The sequence below is a fragment of the Apium graveolens genome, unplaced genomic scaffold, assembly GCF_009905375.1.
Source record: "Apium graveolens cultivar Ventura unplaced genomic scaffold, ASM990537v1 ctg6612, whole genome shotgun sequence".
NCBI classification, from domain to species: Eukaryota; Viridiplantae; Streptophyta; class Magnoliopsida; order Apiales; family Apiaceae; genus Apium; species Apium graveolens.
The window spans coordinates 83,107-105,786 of NW_027419634.1; the positions used below are offsets into that span (position 1 = coordinate 83,107).

The 22,680-nt window shown below is 35.4% G+C and overlaps 1 protein-coding gene, 1 long non-coding RNA gene and 1 pseudogene across 8 annotated transcripts; 2 read left to right on the top strand and 1 right to left on the bottom strand.

Moving 5' to 3' along the window:
* Positions 1-1,856: 1,856 nt before the first annotated feature.
* Positions 1,857-9,579, top strand: LOC141703406 (uncharacterized). Of its 7 annotated transcripts, none has more exons than XR_012567527.1 (7): positions 1,857-2,015; positions 2,709-3,553; positions 3,618-3,695; positions 3,916-4,057; positions 6,806-7,430; positions 8,673-9,113; positions 9,257-9,579. It is a non-coding gene; the product is annotated as an uncharacterized LOC141703406 (long non-coding RNA). The 7 variants fall into 7 exon arrangements; XR_012567525.1 differs by having other exon boundaries at positions 3,628-3,695; XR_012567524.1 differs by lacking the exon at positions 3,618-3,695 and adding an exon at positions 4,248-4,343.
* An 849-nt stretch (positions 9,580-10,428) lies between these two features.
* Positions 10,429-14,571, top strand: LOC141703403 (uncharacterized). Its single transcript, XM_074506946.1, has 4 exons — positions 10,429-11,282; positions 12,843-12,888; positions 13,303-14,171; positions 14,275-14,571. The coding sequence occupies exons 1-4, from the start codon at positions 10,518-10,520 to the stop codon at positions 14,284-14,286; spliced, it is 1,692 nt and encodes a 563-aa protein (XP_074363047.1). The 5' UTR covers positions 10,429-10,517; the 3' UTR covers positions 14,287-14,571.
* Positions 14,572-15,004: 433 nt separating this feature from the next.
* Positions 15,005-22,317, bottom strand: LOC141703404 (putative E3 ubiquitin-protein ligase ARI8; annotated as a pseudogene).
* Positions 22,318-22,680: the final 363 nt, after the last annotated feature.

Sequence of the window (22,680 nt, forward strand, 5' to 3'; positions counted from 1 at the left end):
CCATGGGCGATGGAAATAACAAAACAACACATCCCCTCTCCTCAACCCTTCATCCTGCTCAAGCGATACACAATATTAAGGGCATCATCTTTCTTACCCTTGATTTGCAACATGTACAATATCACATGTGGGATTGGGTATTTAAAGTCGTTGTCATGGCCCACAACATGATGAATCATATGGATGATCTTGTGACGACTCCCCCGGATCTTACGGTCTCTGCTTCCAACTGGAAATAATTAGATGTAATAGTATTTTCTTGGATTTATAGTGATAGGGTATAGACAACCTAGCTAGAGTCCAACCTAGATCCAGGGTAGGACAAGCTCAGTTAGAGAACTGAGACCCCCCTCGCCCAGATCAAGTGGAGGGATCGATACTCGGATTGATTTCCGGGCCCAGGCCTAACCCAGGAGCAAGATCACCTCCCATCTTGGATCCGGACACAGGCCCAACACAGGAGCAAGATCACCTCCCAGATAGGGTCCAACCCAGCTAGAGCAGACTCGATGGGGGTCCCCCAAACCCAGGTATGCCCCACAGCCCACCAAGGAAGGGCACATGATAGTGACGGCTATCAACAACCAACACCTGAGATAAGCATGACACGCGTCAACACGCCTTTGGGTCGTCTCAAAGGTGGTACCTGCCTGGACACGTGTAGCGAATCCATCCGAGCTAGGTGTCCTCCGCCCCCAGAAATGAACGGCCCTGATCTAAATGTACCAAACCCTAAACCCTACATTTGGGCTATAAATACCCCAAAGGGAAACAATTTAGGGGTTACACATTCTCGTACACGCCTATAGACACACAACTACCATAATTTCTTATCTATCTTCATATTCCTCAAAGTAAACTCTTACTCTCACACCGGAGGCGCCGCATGGCTCAAACCCCCTTTCCGGTGTTGTTTTGCAGATACCCCACCACAGCTACACCACAGCCGCTACGAAGGTCCAGGCGCGGCGTCGGAAGGAGTAGCCCCGTACACCGGAGTTATCATATAGCACTATATCGTGGGATCTTCTTCTTACTATTATTCATCCTGGTTCTTGTGCCATAGATGCTTGACTTCATGTGAATGATTTGTTTCAGGATAACAAAGGTGTGCGCGCTGCAAATTTTTGAGTATCAATTTAATCATACTAAGATGGAGGATTTTCCTAATGTCACTTCTTATTATCAGCACCTCAAGTCGTTGGCTGGTCAACTCAAAGATGTTAAGGAGACAGTGAGTGATCAACAACGTGTTCTTCAATCGTGAATGGACTCCCGTAAATCTTTGATGCTACATGTAGTTTTATCAATATCATGAATCCATTCCCTTCATTCTTAACTGCTCGCAGTATGCTCGTGCACGAGGAGTCCCACCGTCAACACAACTATGGGACAAATTCATTTATTATGTGTGCCCCTCATACTGCTAACACTCCTTCTCCAGCACCTCTTAGCAACAATCGTAATAACGGCGGGAACCGCAATAATAGGTGCACAATCTCCCTAACAAAACACCTCGACAGAACCTGCCTCTGGTGAAGGTACAAAAGGTCACATACACCTCATCAATCTCATCAGAACATCTCGGATCACAAATACCTCCCGATACATAGCATACACCTTGTCATTCATACATCCGTCGGAGCTCCTCATATAAAAAGCTGAAATATCGATAAAGTAATAAATTTGGTATTACTTTAAAGAAGTTTAACTGTATTTACTCTTTATTAAGTGACTGCATTGCAATTATATAAATTAATCTTATTTTTTTACAAAATTGATGTGAATGCAAAAAAAGATTTTGGAAAAAGGATTTTAAAAGATGATATAAAGAGATTTTAAAATTGAAGGGGATTTTAGTAATTTTGTACCGGGGTTCCAATTAGTTTTGGGGAAAATAACTTGGTGTATTCATCCATCTTCCTTCAACCCGACCCGCCTCAACAGTGGATGCATCTTCGCAAAGGGGGAAACGAAATTATGAAGTCAAATTCTGCGAGCATCAACGTTAATATGTATATTTATATTAATCTGTATTCATGATTGTGTTGCAATTTTAGGTTTGAATGTGTGTTGTGAATGTTATAAATCATCACACTGTAAAATAGAGTTTGATAATTTATTCATTTACTTGTGAGACTAATTTGAATGGATTATTCATTACTATTACTAATTTGTTGCTTGTATGGCTTTTAGAACCAATATTTTGTTGGTATGATGAGCTCGCATATACTTAACAGACAATCAATATTAATATTCCGGAATAGCACTTGCATCTGATTTAAACTTATTATACTGCAAACTTAAATACGAATTACTTACGATGATTGTCAGGTAGCTTAATCCACTTAGGTAGACTTACAGCACTTTAAACTTGCCGCTGTTGGATTCTATAAGCGTTGCACTATGCTTCTTGTTTACATTTCACTACATATGCTTGCTATCTACCAACATGTATATATCACATTTTTTCACTTTAAATACGATATGCTGAATTTGTCATTCAATGATTCTGAGTGTTTATATGTAACTCTGTATTTTTACATACATACTTTCGTGTCAATAAATGTTTTACTGCATCATGTCATACTATAGCATGTATATAACATTATAAGTGATTTTGCGGTTGCTTTTTCCTAAGTTTATAAACAATCAACCTATTTGCTTATCAACAGATGTACTACATTGTAATTATGTTTTGTTTTTAGGGTGTGCACCCTGAGGATGAGCTGTCCATGGACCCTGGACCTAGAGAGTAGAGACTTGCGTGCTACATTTACATCCATTCGTATCCAATGTTGTGAGAAAGGCGGGTGCTGGAGAATTTCAAAATTCATGGCGGCTTAATCCTAACCAGGCTAGACATTGGAAGCTATATGAGAGGATGATTCCCATTCTTTCAGACCTGATGTTTGATGGTGTTTCACGGCTCTCTTGCATTGTCATGGCTTGGGGTTTGATCACTGCACTAGTAGAGCGTTGGTGGCCTGAAACACATACATTTCACCTACCTGTCTGAGTGTGTATCATCACACTTCAAGATGTTAGTGTCCTCCTTGGTCTGCGCATAGATGTTGATCAGGTATTTGGTCTTACACTGCTTGATAATGGGCGGGACAAGCCTATTGTGGAGGTTTGTTGGAAAAGCACCTGGAAAAAGTTTTATAGGTGGTAGGTTCAGTTGAGCTGGCCGACTGAAAACTTCAAATGACTGCCTGATGATGCATCTCCCGAGCTCATGCGATACACACATTCATATCTGTTGCAGCTGTTTTCCGGGGTTTTATTCACAGATCAATCAGGCAGTCAGGTTCATTGCATGTATCTACCATTGATCAAGTTTTAGAGGGTTGTCGGAATTTCTCATGGGAATCAGCACCTGCATATTTTTTTAGGGTGTTATGCAAGTCATGTAAGATAGCCATCCGAGGAGAACACCAGATGCGTACTCCTACTGCGGTCATGGGCATGGACTAGATCGCCTACGTTAGCTCCTCTTCCTCGTGTTCCATCTCTGGACAATGCAGCTATTTGGGGTAACCGACGGGATGAGGTACTTTTTTTTTTTGACTAATTTTGGCTTATAGCCTTACAAATGAGTATCTGTTCTCACTCAGGGTGAGCCAGGATCGAACCCAGGATCTGGGACGACAGAGGATAAGCCCTTTACCACTTGAGCTATCCAACGGGATGAGGTACTTAATTGTATTTAAGTGATTAATTTTATTTTGCTGTCTAGTTTACTTGAATTGATTGTTGTGTTCTTATTTTGTTTAATGTCATACATATGTTAAACTAATTCTAATTTGCATTTACATTTCAATTTGTTGTATAGTTGGTGCTTTGCCTAACATGATGCTTGAAACTGTTTTTTAATGTACAAAAGTTTGGGTTTTAACTTCTCTTAATGCACAGGTGGAGAATGAGTACATGCTTTTGAATCCAAATGTGGCGATGTAGGCAAAGCTAATCTCTCTTGGGCTGCAAAAATTGCTACATCTCAGAATACAGGGTACCTTGGGTAATGTGCAAGCAGCCAAATGCTCCAAAGCCTATGGTTAGTGTCTTACCATATTAGTTTTCAATACAAATAATTGTTATTTTTGCTAAGCTGAACATTTTAAAAAAATTCTCCCGTATGTACTGCGGGGAAAGTTACAAGCATATAAACAATGAGAATTTAAACTAGTGCTGCACTAGATCAAGAATTGAGAACTATATTAGGTTCCTGCCATATAATTAACCAGGTATACCAATAGAGAACTATTAGCATCGGAAGGGCAGCATTACCACAAACTCATCGGGGAATTGGCATCCATACAAATAAGCACCAGTAGCAGCAGGTTTGCATTCCAAAATAGTAATCTTTCTGCACTCAACCAAAATATTTCAAACCCAGAATCTTACTGTCCTTTCTAAAGACAGTAACGGTAACCACCAGAACTTGAGCACCATCATGACTTAGCAGTACTTTCAGAAACTGATTCAAACACTAAGAACAATCTACTATACTCGGACATGAATATATGTCCGAGATATGATCAATATTGTAAAACCGTTTATATTATGACAAGCTGTAGAAACATTTTTAGTCCTCTACTCTGTAGTCCATTAAATTTATTTTATTTCATCATATCATCCAGAAATAGGGAGTAAAACAGATTTGTTCAATATGCGGCCGTCCATTTAAAATCAGCCCAATAAATGTTGCTTCCTGATTTGGATGCGTCAAACATAAACAATTTTTTAAAATATGTAAATATGGGGTTCTTAATAGTTGGTAACCAATCAAATCTAAAAAAGAGTCACAAGTTAATAGATTTTAATGACTGTATGCACTTTAATTACTCTTTTTACACAATGGGAATAGAGGCAAGTGAGGTATGTGACATATATAAAAGTTAAAGAGGAACTTAGTTTAAGATGTTTAATTGATAAATCTACTGCATAGGTTATAATCACCATGTCCTCCAACTTAGGTAGTTATATACCCACCTTCCAAAGAGGTCTAGGAAGGTTAAAGTTCAAGATGTGTGTGCATTTGAAAATTCCTTTACTGTCAAAAGATTGAGGAAAGTTGATGATTCAAGGCTTTTTGAGCCTAGTATCTGTCTTTGTGAGTATCTAATCTCTTGTTCCTACCTTTACAAAAGGTTCAGGATTCAAGTCTTATTGGAGGATTTGTGAGTGAGTAATGAGTATATTAGTCGATACAAATCTTAAGAAAGAAAAATAGACAAGTATGGCTTACTGCAATACTGTAGGGTTAATAAGTTTGTCAAGTAGCTTGGTGTTCGACCCAAATCGGCACGAAAATATGGCACATTACTTGTATTTGTGTTTATTCAAGCTGAATCCTAAACATACAAGTACTCTATATTATGATACCAGATTTGAATATGAGCAAAGGGCTTTGCTCGTAAAATTATTTGAGTTCTGCAAACTATATACGACTGATATGTGACAATTACTACTCCTTTTGTGGTTCAAACATATCTTAATGCTAATCTACGTATACGAAGTCAACTTACCTGTATTACCTGTTTATTATCTGATGTACAGAATTCTTTTAACAGATATATGGGAAATATTTACATATATCGTATCTGATTACCTTTTTGGTATAATTACAAAATATACTACTAACATTCTTAATTATCAACACAAGTACAATAATTTAGAACTTGTAAGCTACTTATATTCAGATCATATTCGATGGTTCAAAGCTGCTGGTATTATTTGAATGAAGTTTGCAATAGTCTGTATTATATTCAAATCTAGTACTGTACTATTATACTATTAGAGTCCTATAAAAACTGATCGAGTAGAATCTAAGCGTAGTGGTTCTCGAAGGTATTCAGGTCATTTTTACTTCTTAGTGGGTGTCTGTAAAAAATATGCCTGATGTCTTCTGCTGCTGTTACTTTATCTGTGAGGAGTCAGTCTCATGTATCTTGTTCTTGACATCACGACTTTAAAGACATAATCATGAATTATTTCTGTGTGCATACAACCTTATCTTTTCACGTTTGCTCATCAGTACGATTCCCTTATGCAACCTAATGGAACCATTAATTTGATGTCCTCCCTTTTAAGAATAAAAGAGACATCATGATAGTATGTATATACTGCCATGAAGTACTTTGTCTCAAAGCTGTAATCCCAGTTCAAAATTAATAGTATTTTCTTTGTATTATGTTCACGACTGATAGTAAATTTAAGAAATTAAAGAAGCCAGCATGACCTTTGACTTGCTCACAAACCTGTATTTGGAAGTCACTGTACCATTGATCGACTACATAAATTTGATTTGTTATGAATTTGGACATCTTTGAAAGAATTGCTTGGACTCTAGAACATAATACCATGCAAGATGTTTGGCTTTGAAGAAAATCGAATTCTGGAAAACAAGTACTTCTGCCTAGTGACTTTTCTAACCCACCAGTGCGATACTTAATTTTTACCAGTGAATTGAGCGGGTAGGACCATCATTGCCGTGTGTAACAGAATATAGCAGCCTCACCATCAATAAACAATTGCCTAGCACAATTTATTTTTTACATTTTTGGTTAAAACCTAAAAGTATGGGGAGAACATATTTGCCTCAAATATGCTTGTTTACGAACTACCTGTTTTATCGCACCCTAAAAGGTCTATTGATCTATTCACTTTGGTACAAATCTTTTTGCTATCCCTTATGATGCTATAAATAATATGATATAATGTTACTATGTATCATGAATGTGTGTGTGTGTGGTGTATGTGCCTTTCTGTAGTAATTGCATTTTTATATTTAAACTTTCAGGATCAAAACTTTTGGAATTGCAGTTCTCATAGGCCCGCTGAAGATATTGCTTATGCTACTGCACTTTTTTCCAGAAAGGAGGAAGAGTGCTTAACTGGTATATGCTACGTATTATACTGTATCTTTAATTTTTTGAAATCTCTATAATATAAAAATTCATACACCAGTTTTTTTCCTCTCACTAAGGACACCTGGATGATGTTATCTTGTCACCAGTTTTAATTGTTAAAACATGTGATAAGCATTTACTCAACTGTCATTTACTCTTGTGTGTTGGACCTACTTTCCTGGTGGGACAAACTTGGGCGTACTTCTGGCGCATTTTTTTACAACAAGTTATGATTATGATGCTCGTATTGATGAGTATGGTTAGTTTTCAAACATTGACAAAGAATTACCCACTCATGTTTTTTGTCTGTGATGTGATTAATGTGGTCTCAGTTTCTTCATTACAATGTAATTATTTTTCTGGCATTCGAGTTTGTTAAATCTCTCAAAATGGAGGACATCTCTGGGAATTGGATAGAGCTCTTAAGTTGTACGAGAGTGCTCTGCTGAAGAATGCCCGGACCATACTTTCTTTTGGACTTTTACAAGAGGTGTACAGTGCTTCTAAAAATCTACAGTAAGTCTTTATAAACCGTCATGTTCGTACTTGCATTTGGGAAGACTTTCACATGTAGTAGTTTAGCCAGTCAAGTTCAGAGCAAGCTAAGTAAATTAACTGAGAGGTTAAGTACTATAAATTAATAAATTCTCATTATAATATATCTGTTACAGGTTAGAATATAGAACTCCTGTATCTCCCAACCTATAAAAGTAACAGAACTAAATCTTTTATTTTTTCAAAACCCAACTCTTACCTCGAATTCAGATATTTGTTAACAATACTTTCCATTCCGCCCAACTAACAGACACCATAAGTGTCTGCTGTAATAGTTTCCAAGGGGAAATTTTTATCATCTTATCTTTATTGAGTCTGGGCTGTCTAGCTAGTATTTTCTGTTAATGGACATTCAAGTTTTGTCATTTTAATGGAACCTTTCCCATCTTACAATTTACAATATGGCGTCTTAGAAATACACCCTCATTGATAGTCAGAATTTCTCATCTTATAGCCCAATGACCCTACGTCCACAATCACCCGATTCTTCCCACCCTCTCTGTCTCACAGTTATCCACACTCACAGTTACAGTATATAAGCATTTCCTATTTGCAGTGTTTCCATTTGGTTAGAAGGAACAGAATGAGGTAGAATGGAATAAACTAAGACTAATTCGTGTACATTATGCGTACTTGTCATTTTTCCCCCTTCTCATTCCACAAGTGTAAACAATAGCTTGTTCCTTGTAGTATAATGTAGAATGCCTGTCCTTTCTTCGTGCTCATGTCCTACACAAATATAATTATCGTCAAACTGCAATTTTTACTTCACCTCTCATCTTCGTAGTCATTACTGTTTATATGTTTCCTATTCAAATTTTGTTATTAGTGACTCCAATCTTGGTTTTAATGATGGCACTTATTCCCAAGTTAGTGATGTAGGCTAAGACAATCACGCAGGCCGACTTGTAGTAAACGACTAAATCCCTGCCCCAGTTGTTTGCTACTTCTTGTACACATTTGCTGTTGACTTTTGGCTATCTAGGAGACTAGGCATTCGAACTTTCTCACTTTAACAATGCGGAATGTCTCGATGTGTTTTAGGAGCTTTTCTTTGATCCTATGTGCAGCAAGCAACTTGGGAGCTTTGTTTAATAGATAATAGTAATATGCAGTCTAACTCAAAATCAGTACTAGCATCTCAATTCTGGTCTCAATTCTTAGTGAGTTGTATTATTTCTGTTACTAAAGCCATTTTTTTAGGTTGATATATATGCAGATGGTCCAGGAATATGTGCTCCATTCATTGCTAACTTGGACCATAAAGAGGGAACAGTAGTGGAATTTCACAACCCATTCACTCGTAAAAGCTTAGACTTCTTTGAATCGAGTTGAACCTTGTATTGAGAACTCTAGACAGGTGAACCTTTCTTCATGTCAGAAATTCATTTGGTACTCTCGAGCTTTCAGAAAGGATCTTAGCCAAACGTTTACCAGCTTCGCGAGTCCATTTCGGTCTACACACGGCTAGGCACTTCTGGTTGTTGGTTTCTCGATAAAAACTCTCCGATGTCGAAGATCTCAGAATTGCCTCAACAAAAATATATGGAATTGGGCCTGAAAAAGCCATTCAGGTTCCACCTGCCAGTGTGGTTGGTCATTATACTCCCAGATTGCAACAATGTATAATCCAACACAGCAAAGGTATTTCAAATTCCGTAACCGTGACAACCGAACTCTGAAGTTGATAATTAAAATGGCCAAATGAATATTATTGTTTCATTTGGTTGGACTTTTAAGCAGTTAGAATGGCCATTTAATCTGGTCCTTTTACTTCTTTTGTATAGGTTGGATGACGGTCTTCTCGTACGGAGATGGTACCAATCCATTTAGAAATATCTAAATGGGAAGTATTTGCGGAGAAAGATGGTATCCAGGACAAGGCAGTTTTTGTTCATAAAGGTTTTCTTGAACGAATCTATGCACAGAACTTGGAGATATAAGCGTAATGAAAAATACCAAAATACCTCATTTCAGACTCAGATGTTCTATACCTACACAAAAAAATTCCCATGTACTAGCTATTACGAACACTGCAAAACACACTTCAGTCTGAAATTTGTATATGTTTGGCTCTGCTTTCCAATAAAAATTGATACCTATTTTGAAATCCCTTTGCATTTATAATCAGATTGCCAATATCCACATTCAAATTGATAATTGGAATATAGAACATGAATGATCCATTTTTTTTTCAGATCTTTTGAAGATGTTCTGGTCCTAACCTGTGTACTTTAATTTGATGCATAGGTTCACAAAAACTCAAATGGATTTTGACTTCTTTACACTTCATCTTCAAATTCAGAATTATCTAGATTTACATTTGATTTAAAATCAGAAATTCTAAAATTTAAGCCAAAATAGAAGGGAAATATCCGGTATATAATACCACCACAATATAAGACCAAGACATAATATCTGGTAATAATTATGACACAAATTTAAATAAATGATATAAGACCAAAATATAAAGATTAGGATATGACACAAATCTAAATGAATTAAGCATTTATATTTATTTTATTTTGGTAATTATGTACACAAATTCGATCAAAAAATTATACTCTTTCTTATATCCTACTATGGGTTGCTCAAAAAAAAATCAAATAAATTTATATATAACTCAAAATTGCCATCATTTTATTTAGTCAAAACCTTTTTTAATCGTGTGATGTATCTTTAAGTATCAATTGACACTTAAAAATATAGAATTAATTTTACTAGATATTTCATGATTTTAATCGTTTTTGTTTACTTTGAAATCTTATAATATAAAATTATCTTACATGAACACAAAAAAAAAAAAGAAGAAAGAATTTTATTTTAAAAAATAAGCTCGTTAACTTAATTAAGACAAGTGGAATATTAATAGCAGATAAGTAGAGGAACATATTTAATAGAAGTAGATAAGAGAATTTAGGAAAATATAAGTAAAGTAAAATGTTTATAGAATGTTAGGTTTGAGAAACAGTAACATGTTTGAGAAAAGCCGACAAGTTTGAGAAGCAGAAGAAAGAATACACTACTCGTTGATTCTTTGGTCCAAATATGGCTAGTGAAATGATTAAAGGTTTGAATGTTGGGTATGTGGTGATGACAGAAATCTATGGAGATGAGGTTCCTAGAATTGGGGGTGGTCTTTGTATCAACTCACAAGGATGGATAATCACCACCGCAACGTTAACTCCAGCTAATCTTGAACGAGTTAGGGTTCGATCCAGGTATTCCACTGAATTTAGGCCAGCAGATGTTCTACACGTGAAATCGTGTTTTGGTATAGCTTTTCTAAGCATTCAAGATGTGGAAGAAGACGAGGTGTTCAACTATCTTAATATTGCAGATAATCTCTCGATTGAGGAGGGAGATGGATTTTTTTCGTGGATTCACAATAATCCCATTGTTTTTTCATTCATCACCGGAAATGCCTCCTTTCCATTTGAAGGTGCAATTTTTCCTTCATTTGATAGTAGTACTACTGTTGATACTACTGTTGAAGATGATTTGTTTGATTTGAGGCAAAACGAATATTCAGAAACACGGTCTTTTCGAACTATTGGAGGAGTTATCGAGAGCAATCCTCGTAGATCGGAAATATGTTCTTTACATCCAGAATTACCGGTGATCGAAGTCCATGGGTTTCTTTGTACTAAGGGATATGGCAGCCCGGTATTTGACATGGGTGGTAAATTTGTGGGGTTGATCCTGTTTAAGTATCGTGAAATGAATTATATTCTACCAAGCAACATGATCAAGTCTTATCTGGATTTTATAACGGGGACCCGGCCTTCAGCAGCTCGTGGATATGACGTCGGGGTATATTTACTTATTCTTGATTTATATAATGTGTTGTTTTTAGTAATTGACAAATGCAGTACACAAGTTATAATCATGGTGTCCTCTAACTTAAGTAATTAGGTGTAGCAAAGTTTAAGTTGAAGAAAAATAGAAGAGATATGGCATGCAATACTGGTAGGGTTAATAAGTTTGTCAATTCGACCCCAATCAGCGCAAAAATATGACACATTGCTTGTATTGTGTTTATTCAAGCTGAATCTTAAACATACTAGTACTCTATGTTATGATACCGGAGTCCAACTTGAGTTGTGCGAATTATATTCAATCAATATGTGACAATTACTACTCTTTTTGTGGTTCAAATATATCTTACTATTAATCTACTTATACCAAGTCAACTTACGTGCTTTACCTGTTTTAAGTCTCATTCTTTTGAAAGATATATGGGAAATATTTGTATATATATATATAGTATCTGATTACATTTTTGTTATAATTACAAATATACCACTAACATTCTTAATTATCAACACTAGTACAATAATTTAGAACTTGTAAGCTATTTATATTCACATCATATTCGATGGTTCGAAGCTACTGGTATTATTTGAATGAAGTTTGCAATAGTCCGTATTATATTCAAATCTAGTAATGTACTATTTGAGTCCTATAAAAACTAACTGATCGAGCAAAATCTAAGCCTAGTGGTACTGGAAGGTATTCAGGTCACTTTTATTTCTAAGTGTGTAAAAAATATGTATGATGATGTCTTCTGCTACTGTTACTTTATCTGTGAGGAGTCAGTCTGTCTCACGTATCTTGATCTTGACATCACGATTTTCACGACATGATCATGAAATATTTCTATTTCATTCAACCTTGTATTTTCACGTTTACTCATCAGTGATGATTCCCTTATACGACCTAATGACACCAATAATTTGATGTCCTGCGTGACGGTACCTACCTGTTAGGAATAAAAGAGGCATCATATTATGATATGTATAAACTAGCATCTAGTACTTTGTCTAGAAGCTGTAATCCCAGTTCAAAATTAATAGTAATTTCTTTGTATTATGTTCATGAATGATAGTGAATTTTAGAAATTAAAGAAGCCATCATGACCTTTGACTTGTCACAGTATTATATTCAAAACAAATATTAAAATCTAACCTCATGAGCATGTATTTGAAAATCACTGTACCATTGTTCATAAATTTGCTTTGTTATGAATTTGAACATTTTTGAAAGAATTGCTTGGACTCCAGAACATAATACCATGCAAGATATTTGGCTTTGAAGAAAATCGAATTCTGAAAAACTAAGTACTTCTGCCTAGTGACTTTTCAAACCCAACAGTGCGATAATTAACTTTCCCTGCTTAATAGTATGTAACAGAATATAACAGCCTCACTCACCATCAATAAACAATTGCCTAGCACAATTGATTTTTACATTTTTGGTAAAATTTAAAAGTATGGGGAGGATATATTTGCCTCAAATATGCTTGTTTACAAACTACCTGTTTTATCGCCTCCAAAAAGGTATACTGATCTATTCACTTGGTACCCTTTGCAGTTAAATGCAGAACTGGAAATGGCTAGACACTCAAATGATTTGCGAGGTTAGTACAATGCTCGCACTATTTTACTATAACATTATTCAGAAGAACATGCATAGAGATCTCACGTGATACCATTTCTTCCTGTTCTGCCACTACTAAATCAACCATCTGTCTAGTTCCTTTAATTTGTAAACCATTCCTTCCTTAAATGCTCAATTTCGACATGGGAAAATAATGGCTGAAATAAAGTAAGAAGTGATAGTCTTCCTTTAGTAAAGAAAGAAGAACTCATGTTTTAGTATTGATAGGTATTTTTTGTTCTCCTCCTGTTAACCCCGAAAACTACATTTCCTATAATGGCTTAATGTGCATTTTCGATGTGAAAATATGATTTAATGTTCATAATATTTGAAGTCAATCAACCGTTAGATATTTTATCCTCATTCCTCCATAACCACTTGAATCAACACGCAGGTATGGCTAGGAGAAGCAGAGAGATCAATGAATTAGATGCTGTGTACGTGATCTCGACAGAAGTACCAAGCATGCAGCATATTATCGGAGGTGGTCTATGCATTAGGCCAGAAGGGGTGATAATTACTACTGCCATGGTAACTCCTGCTAACCATACAGAAGTTGTCGTTCGTTCAAGAAATTCCAATGAGTTTAGGCGAGCAACGGTTTTGAACGTAAATTTTTCGTTTGATATAAGTGTTTTGGTCATTGATCCTCGTGAAGAAGATGAGATATTTGGGTTCATTGATATTGGACAAGATTTCCCCCCTATTGAGGAGGGAGATCCACTGTTCTCGTGGATTCACAGCATTAATATTGCTTTTTCAAACATTACCGGAAAGGTTTCCTTCCCGTTTGAGTCGGTGGTTTTTCCACGACCTAGTAGCAGGAAGACGATTGGTAATGCTCTTGCGGGAGAAGTAGTTGAAATTAGGGAAAATGCGTTCTTACAAACACCGTCTTTTAGAACTATTGGGGGGATTGTTGAAGACATGGGGGAAGGGCGGAGGAAATTGAGCCATTTACATCCAAAATTACCGCTCATTGAAGTTCATGGATTCAGTGTCAATCAGGATATCTATTTAGATCAGGATTGCTATGGCAGCCCCGTGTTTGATAAGCGTGGTGGATTTGTTGGATTGATCATGTTGGAACATTGTGAATTCACATATGTACTACCAAGCCGCGTATTCAGGTCTTACATAAGCCAAAATCTTACAAAATGGACTTCATCTCGAGGCGGCGCGGGATCTTCGCATCACAGAAAAGGCAAGGATAACAAGTCAAGAAAAGATAGGGTTCCACATTTTCCTGGTGGACATGATGGGGTATATATACTTTTTTCTTAATATTTAAGAATTAGATACATATGTTTATAATCTTTTTATAAAAAGCATGATGTTTGTTTGTTTGTTTGTTTGTTTTCTATAGGAGTATGTCTAACTGGAAGAATGAGCAGAGCAGCTTGGCTATCCTCAAGCGTATAATATCTACCCTCCACTAGAGGAGTATGTTCAACTAGGAAGATGCTAACTAGTATTGATTTTAATATTTGGAGATGAGGGTCCTTTGTGGATTACTGAGCTTATTATCAACTTAGGTTGTACTCCAATTCTAGCTGATGAATCTGGATTCCTTACTAAAGGATCAAACTTATGTGATTCTTGATTTGTTGTCTTGTTACAATCTCAAGCCATCTTTCTTAAATGTTTAATATTCTTACATATCGTTCTCTGTTCATCCTTAATTAGCTTTAATCTCAAGCATCTATTTACATCTTTCTTACATGTTTAATATTCTTACATATCGTTCTCTTTTCATCCTTAATTTGTGTATGATAAATAAAATACTTTTACACTTTTGCTCAAGTTTCTGGCTTTTAATGCATTGAGAGTATACATGTCATTAGTGTTTTTTTAGTTTGTTGAGGGCCTCGAGGCTTTGATCACAACTTGACGCATGTACTTCCCATACAAAGAGCTGCAACCACAAATAAAAAAAAAAAAAAAACACGACGATAACATGATTATTCGTGATACACAACATGCTCATCCATTTTTCTACTTTGTCTCCAATACGCATCATCCTCTTTACCAGATTAAGCATGCAATTGGAGATTACGCACTCTCAGCAAACAGTTTCATCCAACCAAGGAGGTTGATATAAAGGAAAGCAAGATAGGAAATAAAATACTTGATGCATACAACTTACAACTTGACATGGCCACCACTCACTAAATTTCTACTATGAAACCCTTTTCAAACCAGTACATTCGCATAGCATTCAGCTATTATGATAATCCAAATTAGTACAGCATAGGCAGATGAACAGTTACAACAGTTCCCAGACCATGACCTTAAAGTTACAAGTTAACATACATATGCTATTCACAAAACAGACAAAAACATTTTATACAAAACACTTAAACCATGACCCTTGTCCTGTTTTTCTTTCTTGACCCCTTCCAGAAACAAGTAGCAGAAACAAGTAGCAACTACAAATCAGTCTGCCAAGTGATTCTTTTTCGCAAAAGCTAATCACGGCTATCAGCCAGACATTCTAATACCAGCCTTTCTTTTTTTACTGCTTCACTGAAGTCTTTGTTTATGAGACATTTAATCCTGACATAAAAATTTGAGCAAGTTATCTGCGTTGGCTGCACATCTGACACACCGTTGCAGACCTGGAAGGATTCAGATAAGTGCACTGATCACAAGCCCAACTTCCTGGATCCTCAGCGCCTTTGCTTGATCCTCCAATCCGGAACAAGCTTTTTCCTCTCCCACTTTTTGTTTTGCTACTCCCTGCAACACATTTTGAGCTTGTTGTCTTGCTAGAGGCTCCTATGGAATTAACATCTGATAGACCATTCTCCAATGCTCTGACCAAGTTTTCGAAGTAATTTCGCTTGACACTGTTGTGGCATTCAATAGCATGTTAAGTGATGTATCAACAAATTTTCCCAGAAAATTATTTTGTAACAAGAATGAAAAAAAACAAGGTACTGCAATATATTAATACAGCTTCTCTTCAGAGCCTAGCTTCAATTGGTGCATATTGACAAGTGGGCAACTGACTACGTTTTCATAATGTTAACCAGGTACAGCTGTATGCTTTATAGTTTACATAGCTTGCGCAGTACATGCTGACTCACATATCCTTTTTCAAACAACTAAAAGAAAGTCAAGTACAATATACTGCAAACTCAGATTGTTTCTCTGACAACAAAAAGAAGCCAAGTACAAGATAATGCAAAAGGCAACTGATGCGGTATCATCAGGTAAACTTGCAAATATTGTGAACACAGACATGAAAACAGAACTCCAGATCCATATAGCTTAGATAGACGGTGGGATTACGATTCATTGGGTTTAAAACAAAACAACCTCAGAAATTTCAGTTCCTTGCATGGAAGAGGACCTCTCCCAGTTTTAAACTGCTAGGTCAATTACAAAATCTCTAGGATAACTTCTAAAAACTCTAGCACAAAGACTTCCCATATGTTCAAGTTCTACCTGCGGCCTGCGCACTCTTTTCCGTTTAAGTTTTTAACAAGACTCTTCGTATAATTTCGTTGATTCATGGCCCATGTAGTAGTGCCTAGCTTAAAATCAAACCCTACTAAAGAAACCCCAAGAAGAGGCTAACAAAGTACCCAAACTAATTGCTTTTAATTGATGACAGTACACGTGTTCCAGCATCTACTAATTTGAAAACAAGCACTCTTTGTATATATCATAAATCAAACAAACTTTAACAATTCACTAGCCTACAAACCCTTTGCAGAATGAGCTCTGATGTTAAAACTCGCCCCCCAAGAAACAGTCCAATATCTCAATTTACACAGTGCCAAATTTCCCCAAGAATATTCCACATATTGACAAGTTATAAGCTACTTGCAGACTGATCTTGGTTTACAAAATCATTAACTTCTAGAGTTCACCTAGAGTTTCATACTCCCATAACATCCCATAGCAATTTTCGAAGTAAACTTCAGATACAGAAGCTCAATGAAGAGGGACTAAACACCTACTAATTTTAAGCATGTATGTTGCTCAATAGAAAAAGACTATTAACTGACTGACAGCTTATTAATTCATAGGGTTAGCTTGATTTAGTGAGCGCACCCAGACTGGGACAACTCAGTAAATCTCCAGTCCACCCTACTAAATAGCCTTCCTTCAAAGCCCCTCTCTGCCCATCAGTAAGTGCATACAGCAATTTCTTTTGCATTTCATTTTGTTTCAATATAACAGAAAATAAATATCTTACACAATATATACCTAGTCAATCCAGCCAGTTTTGTACGAAAACCACTAAAATCTTCAGATGTACCATCACCGAGGTAATTCTGTAATTCCTTCTCTGCGCACTGATGGAGCCTTTCTAAAATAGCCTCAGCTTCACCTGTTCAACAAATGAAAACAGAAATAAATTACCAACCCAACAAAAATAAGTTCCTGCTAAATTACATGATAAAACACCAGGGAAATTTATACCTTGCAAATACTCAAAGAACTGCCTCTTGGCAAGCTCGTGCTCTGGCAAGTAGAATCCATACGCATACGTCCATTTCAACACTCGCCTACATTCGACAATCTGCCAGCACAAAAATACCAAGGGAACTGTTAATCAATTCATGCACAATGTAAAATGGTCTAAAGTAAAGAATCAGAGATCTGCTGCTTCAAAGTGTAAGAGGTATATTCTTTAGCTTTCAATTCGTACTGTATCAACATGTAAGTGGGAAACATACCCTGTCCAAGTTGAATGGAACCACCACTTTCTTATATCTGAACATAAAATCCATCTGGCTTACAGAAATAACTTACAAGAGAAGACAGTTTCGGTGACTTGTTAATGCTAAACTGGGATTCATTCTTAACTTCTTGTAGGAAACATAAATGTTTAAAAAATGAGATATTAGATGAACTTCTAAAAGTATATAGGAGACCAAAGTTTTAGGACAAAAATCGTTGAATAATTAGTAGTGTTTTCATAGCTTGGTTCACCAATGTGCATTAGTATCTAAGTTCATTATTATGCAAAGATGATTAAACCCGGTTAGTGCAATTTATGCTTTATTCTAGTGAGATCATCACTGCTCTCTTCGTGTTGATATATAGGAACATGTATGGATTACAAATGAGAATTGATATTTGATTATTGATTAAGATTTACTTTTTATTATTTCTTTATATTCGTATATTTTACTTTATGAGAAATCCTTAGCATAATCCTTAGTGTAGTAAATGTTATGCTATTAATTTCCTAAGTATATCTTTTAATGTTATTTTCATTATATACCACAGTTCTAATTACTCTTCTGTATATCTTGCTAATTTACACTACATCATGAAGACTAGGAACATAAGTGGTCTAAAAGCCACAGAAACTTGTTTGGAAACAAGTTGTGGACACTGAAAGTAGAGGGCACAGGAATTGCAAGAGTTAAGATTAAGAAATTTAGACATCACCGAGGCAATTCTGTAATTCCTTCTCTGCGCACTGCTGGAGCCCTTTCTAAATTAGCCCCTCAGCTTCACCTGTTCAACAAATGAAAAACAGAAATAAATTACCAACCCAATAAACATAAGTTCCTGCTAAATTACATGATAAAACCATGGAAATTTATACCTTGCAAACACTCAAAGAACTGCCTCTTGGCAAGCTCGTGCTCTGGCAAATAGAATCCATAATCATACGTCCTCATTTCAACACTCGCCTACATTCGATAGAAGTAACATAAAAGAGAAGACAGTTTTTTGGACTGGTTAATTGCTAAACTGGGATTCATTCTTAACTTCTTGTAGGAAACATAAATGTTAAAAATTGGGGAATTTGTATAAAACATCCCCAAAATAATGAGTTAGTTTGTGAATGAGTCCCCTTTTGTTCAATAATCATAAATATGTCCTATAGTTAACTTAAACTGACGTATAACCCTCATACATGTATAATAATCTCATCATATGAGCATATGTACTAAAATGCCCCTAATATATACAATACAATTTAAAAAACATCACTTGTTTCCACCGAACATAAATCATTGGGTCTCTATCAATTTTTTGTTTCACCAATATTTGACACAGGAATGTATGGTGGTTGGTTGGTTTTTTTTATTACTATCAATGGGCTCTGGGATTTTTAAATTTAAGGTTCAATGTTTAAAAACTTAACTGGCCTCGCAATAATTGTTGCATTTTTTCTTAGTGTACACATAGGCGGGGGCAGACCATGTACTATCAATTTCTTTAATTTTATAATTTTACCATTGTAATTGAGTGTTGCATCAAACTTTAACGGGGGGTGTTGTAAAATGATTTTCAATTTTTAAAATTTTACCGATCAAAATTGATTGTTCCTGGTTGCATCAAGTTGAGCTAAGGTGAAATAAAATGATTTCTTTTCCATTGTGATCACAAATCACTACCTAAGTGAAACCACCAAAGTTTAAAATTTATTGGATTGTATACATCTCCTAATTACCAAATGTTAATATTTATATTCTCCAAGTCATTTGTAGGGTTATTTATGTCATTTAAAAACATGCACTTGTGTAATTAACTATGGTTAATCTAAAATTATAGAAAAGTTCTAATATAGAATATATTTATAAATATAATTTAAATGGGATATATTTATAAATGGACTTTTATAATGGGACATATTAGTAAAAAACCCTAAAAAATGAGATAATAGATGAACTTCTAAAAGTATATAGGAGATCAAAAGTTCTAGAAAAAAGAGTTGAATAATTAGTAGTGTTACATAGCTTGGTTCACCAAATGTGCACTAGTATCTAAGTTAATTTATGATGCAAAGATGAGTAAAACCCGGTTAGTGTAATATATGCTTTATTCTAGTGAGATCATCACTACTCTCTTGTTGATATTTAGGAACATGTATGGATTGCAAATGAATATAATTTGATTACTGATTAAGATTTACTTTTCATTACTTCTTTATATTCATCTATTTTACATTTTGAGAAATCCTTGGCAAATCCTTGGTGTAGTAAATTTATCTTTTGCTATTATCTTCGTTATATACCACAATTTCTAATTACACTTCTTTATATCTTGCTAATTCACACTATATCATGAAGACTAGGAACATAGTGGTCTAAAAGCCACAGAAACTTGTTTGTAAACAAGTTGTGGACACTGAAAGGAGAGGGCACGGGAATAGCAAGAGTTAAGATCAAGAAACTTAGACATACCTGTGACCATGCTTCCAACACAAACTTCAATTGTGACTCTGGTATCTTCTGCTTCTCACTAAGTTTTTCAAGCTGGAAAAAACAGAAAAACAAAACTTACAAAAAGCAGGGAGAGAGTACTTATAGATCAATTTAAGTCCTTACGGGGATGTAGCAGCCCAAAAACAATATGGCTAAATTGACACTTACTCTACTTTTGGTGACAGAAACAAGATCACTCCATACACCAATTCAGTATAAAGAATACGCTGTTCTTGTCAAGAGAGCTCAACAACTAAATGCATGCAATGATGTAGTTTAAGAGATTAATTTGACTGGATAAAGAATAATGTTTTAAAGATTTATAGCTGTGTACTTGTGCTTAAATTTTCTAATTTATCTTCATTATCATTTAAAAATTAGAAACTTCTGACCAACTCAAAAGTAGATGTAAATTACAAGCCAAATGATACTGCCTCCATTCCTAAACAACAGTCCCTCTGATTTTTGGTCCGCATGTGTTGTGCTGCAAAATAAACTATTCAAAATTAATATAAAAATCAAATTTCTATATCAAATAAAGTTTCCCATCAAATATTGATTTGATATAAACTTTTAACTTTAATAATGAGTATAATTATGTTTTCAAGCACCTCAATCAATGTGCTAAAAGATCAAAGCAGCTATTCTTTAGAAATGTAGGTTGTGGAACAAAAAATCAAGTTAAATCTATCCACAATGGCTTCAAATTCTATTTTACATTTTGCTTGCAAATAAAAATGAGAGGTTATACAAATGATACAATCATAACTCTAGTCTAGGTCATATTATATCACAACTAAAAATAAAGTTTTGTTCATACATGCACAGTTTGCATTTTATGTAAATCTGCAAGGGCTTTCTGCCTCGACTGCCATTGAAAAGGTTAAAATGTCAGATTACTTGTAAGCAAATCATTTAAACAGATTTACAACAGAGAAATATCCAAAAATAAACTAATACATTGATAACAAATAGCCATAGTCCATTTTCGATTACTGAAGTACAAAAAAACGAGAATTGGAATCTATTTGTATAAAATTCCTAACACAAGTATTCAAGTGTGCACTGAGCATATGTAATAAAATGAGTACTTATCTAAACTGCATTTAAAGAAAATAAATAAACATTAGCTACAGCTCAAAAGTTTTAATAATCTATGAATTGTCACTATTAAGTTCCACTACTCCCCATGGGAAAAGAACACATACGAAACAACTAAAACCAGTACATTTGCATGTATTCATTATATATAATTATCCTTAATAATATATCATAGGCAGCTGGAGATTTACAACAGTTCACAGACCATGACCCCTTAAGTTATAACCGAACTAACAGACGCTATATATAAACAAAAAGGACAAATACAACATATGCATAAGCCTCAAACCATGCCCTTTATCCTGATTTTCTTTCTTCACCCCTTCCCAAACAAGTTGCAACTACAAATCAGACTGCCTAGTGCCTAGTGATTCTTCTGCGCACAAGCTAATCACGACTGACTCACAAACTTTTTTATACTAGCCTTGCCTTTTACTGCTTCTCTGAATTCTTTGTTATGCTAGTGGATACAGGTTTTAGAAGAGAAGTAATAACTATAAAATGGAATGAACAGAACCGGTCCTTTCTCAACTTAAATATATAGCCAACTGAATGAACATTAGTGACATCCAGGATAACAAATCGTAAATTACTCCTTAAAGATACTATGAACCATACCTATATTCTCCATTTCAAGGAAAATAACTTTCACAAAGATAATGGAACAGTTCCTACTTCCAATAGGAGTTATCCCTAATATCTCCTAGTGTATACACCTTTTCTCTTGGTAACAAAAGATTGAGGATTCGAACCTCAGTAGAGGCAGGGTAACTGACCACTATCGGAATAAAGAGACTTGGATGACCTTTGATTTTTATAATGACTATACTATATAACAGGAGAAGTGGAGATATAAGTGACAAACTTGAACATACCGACTGGTTGGTAGCACACCGCTCGTAATAATGAGTGTATCGAGTTCTTAGCCATCTCCCTTCTCTTCTCAGATTCATCATACTGTGAAAAATATAATACGTAGGAAATTAATTTATATGCATATTCTCAGCAAGTACATGACATCAAAGCAACAAACCTTACCACTCCCTCTTGTTTTGCTGCTTCATAATGGTTACTTGCATAAAAGCCACCAGTTCTCTCCCCGTGATCAGACCACACCAAGACATAACCTGCCCATCAAATCGGTAAGACTATGAGATTGGCCGACTGCTAGATGTAAAATTAGTTATTTGTAGGAGAAAACAAAAACAAGCTAATTATTTTTGCCGCAGATCCAAGATGTGAAACTTCTATGAACACATTAAGATCATAAGAGAGCAGTGGACACTTCAACAGACCATCAAAGAAAAGTATGCAATACATCTAACAAAACTTGCCGCTTACCAGCAAAACTCAAATTTGCACGGTGGTGTGCAAGTCATGTGCATGCAACCTTGGTTTTTCTCAATTGGTCTCTTACATTTGGGACAAGGCTTCGAATTAGCAAGTATCCTGTGTCATAATAATAGAACATCATCAATTGAAAAATCCAA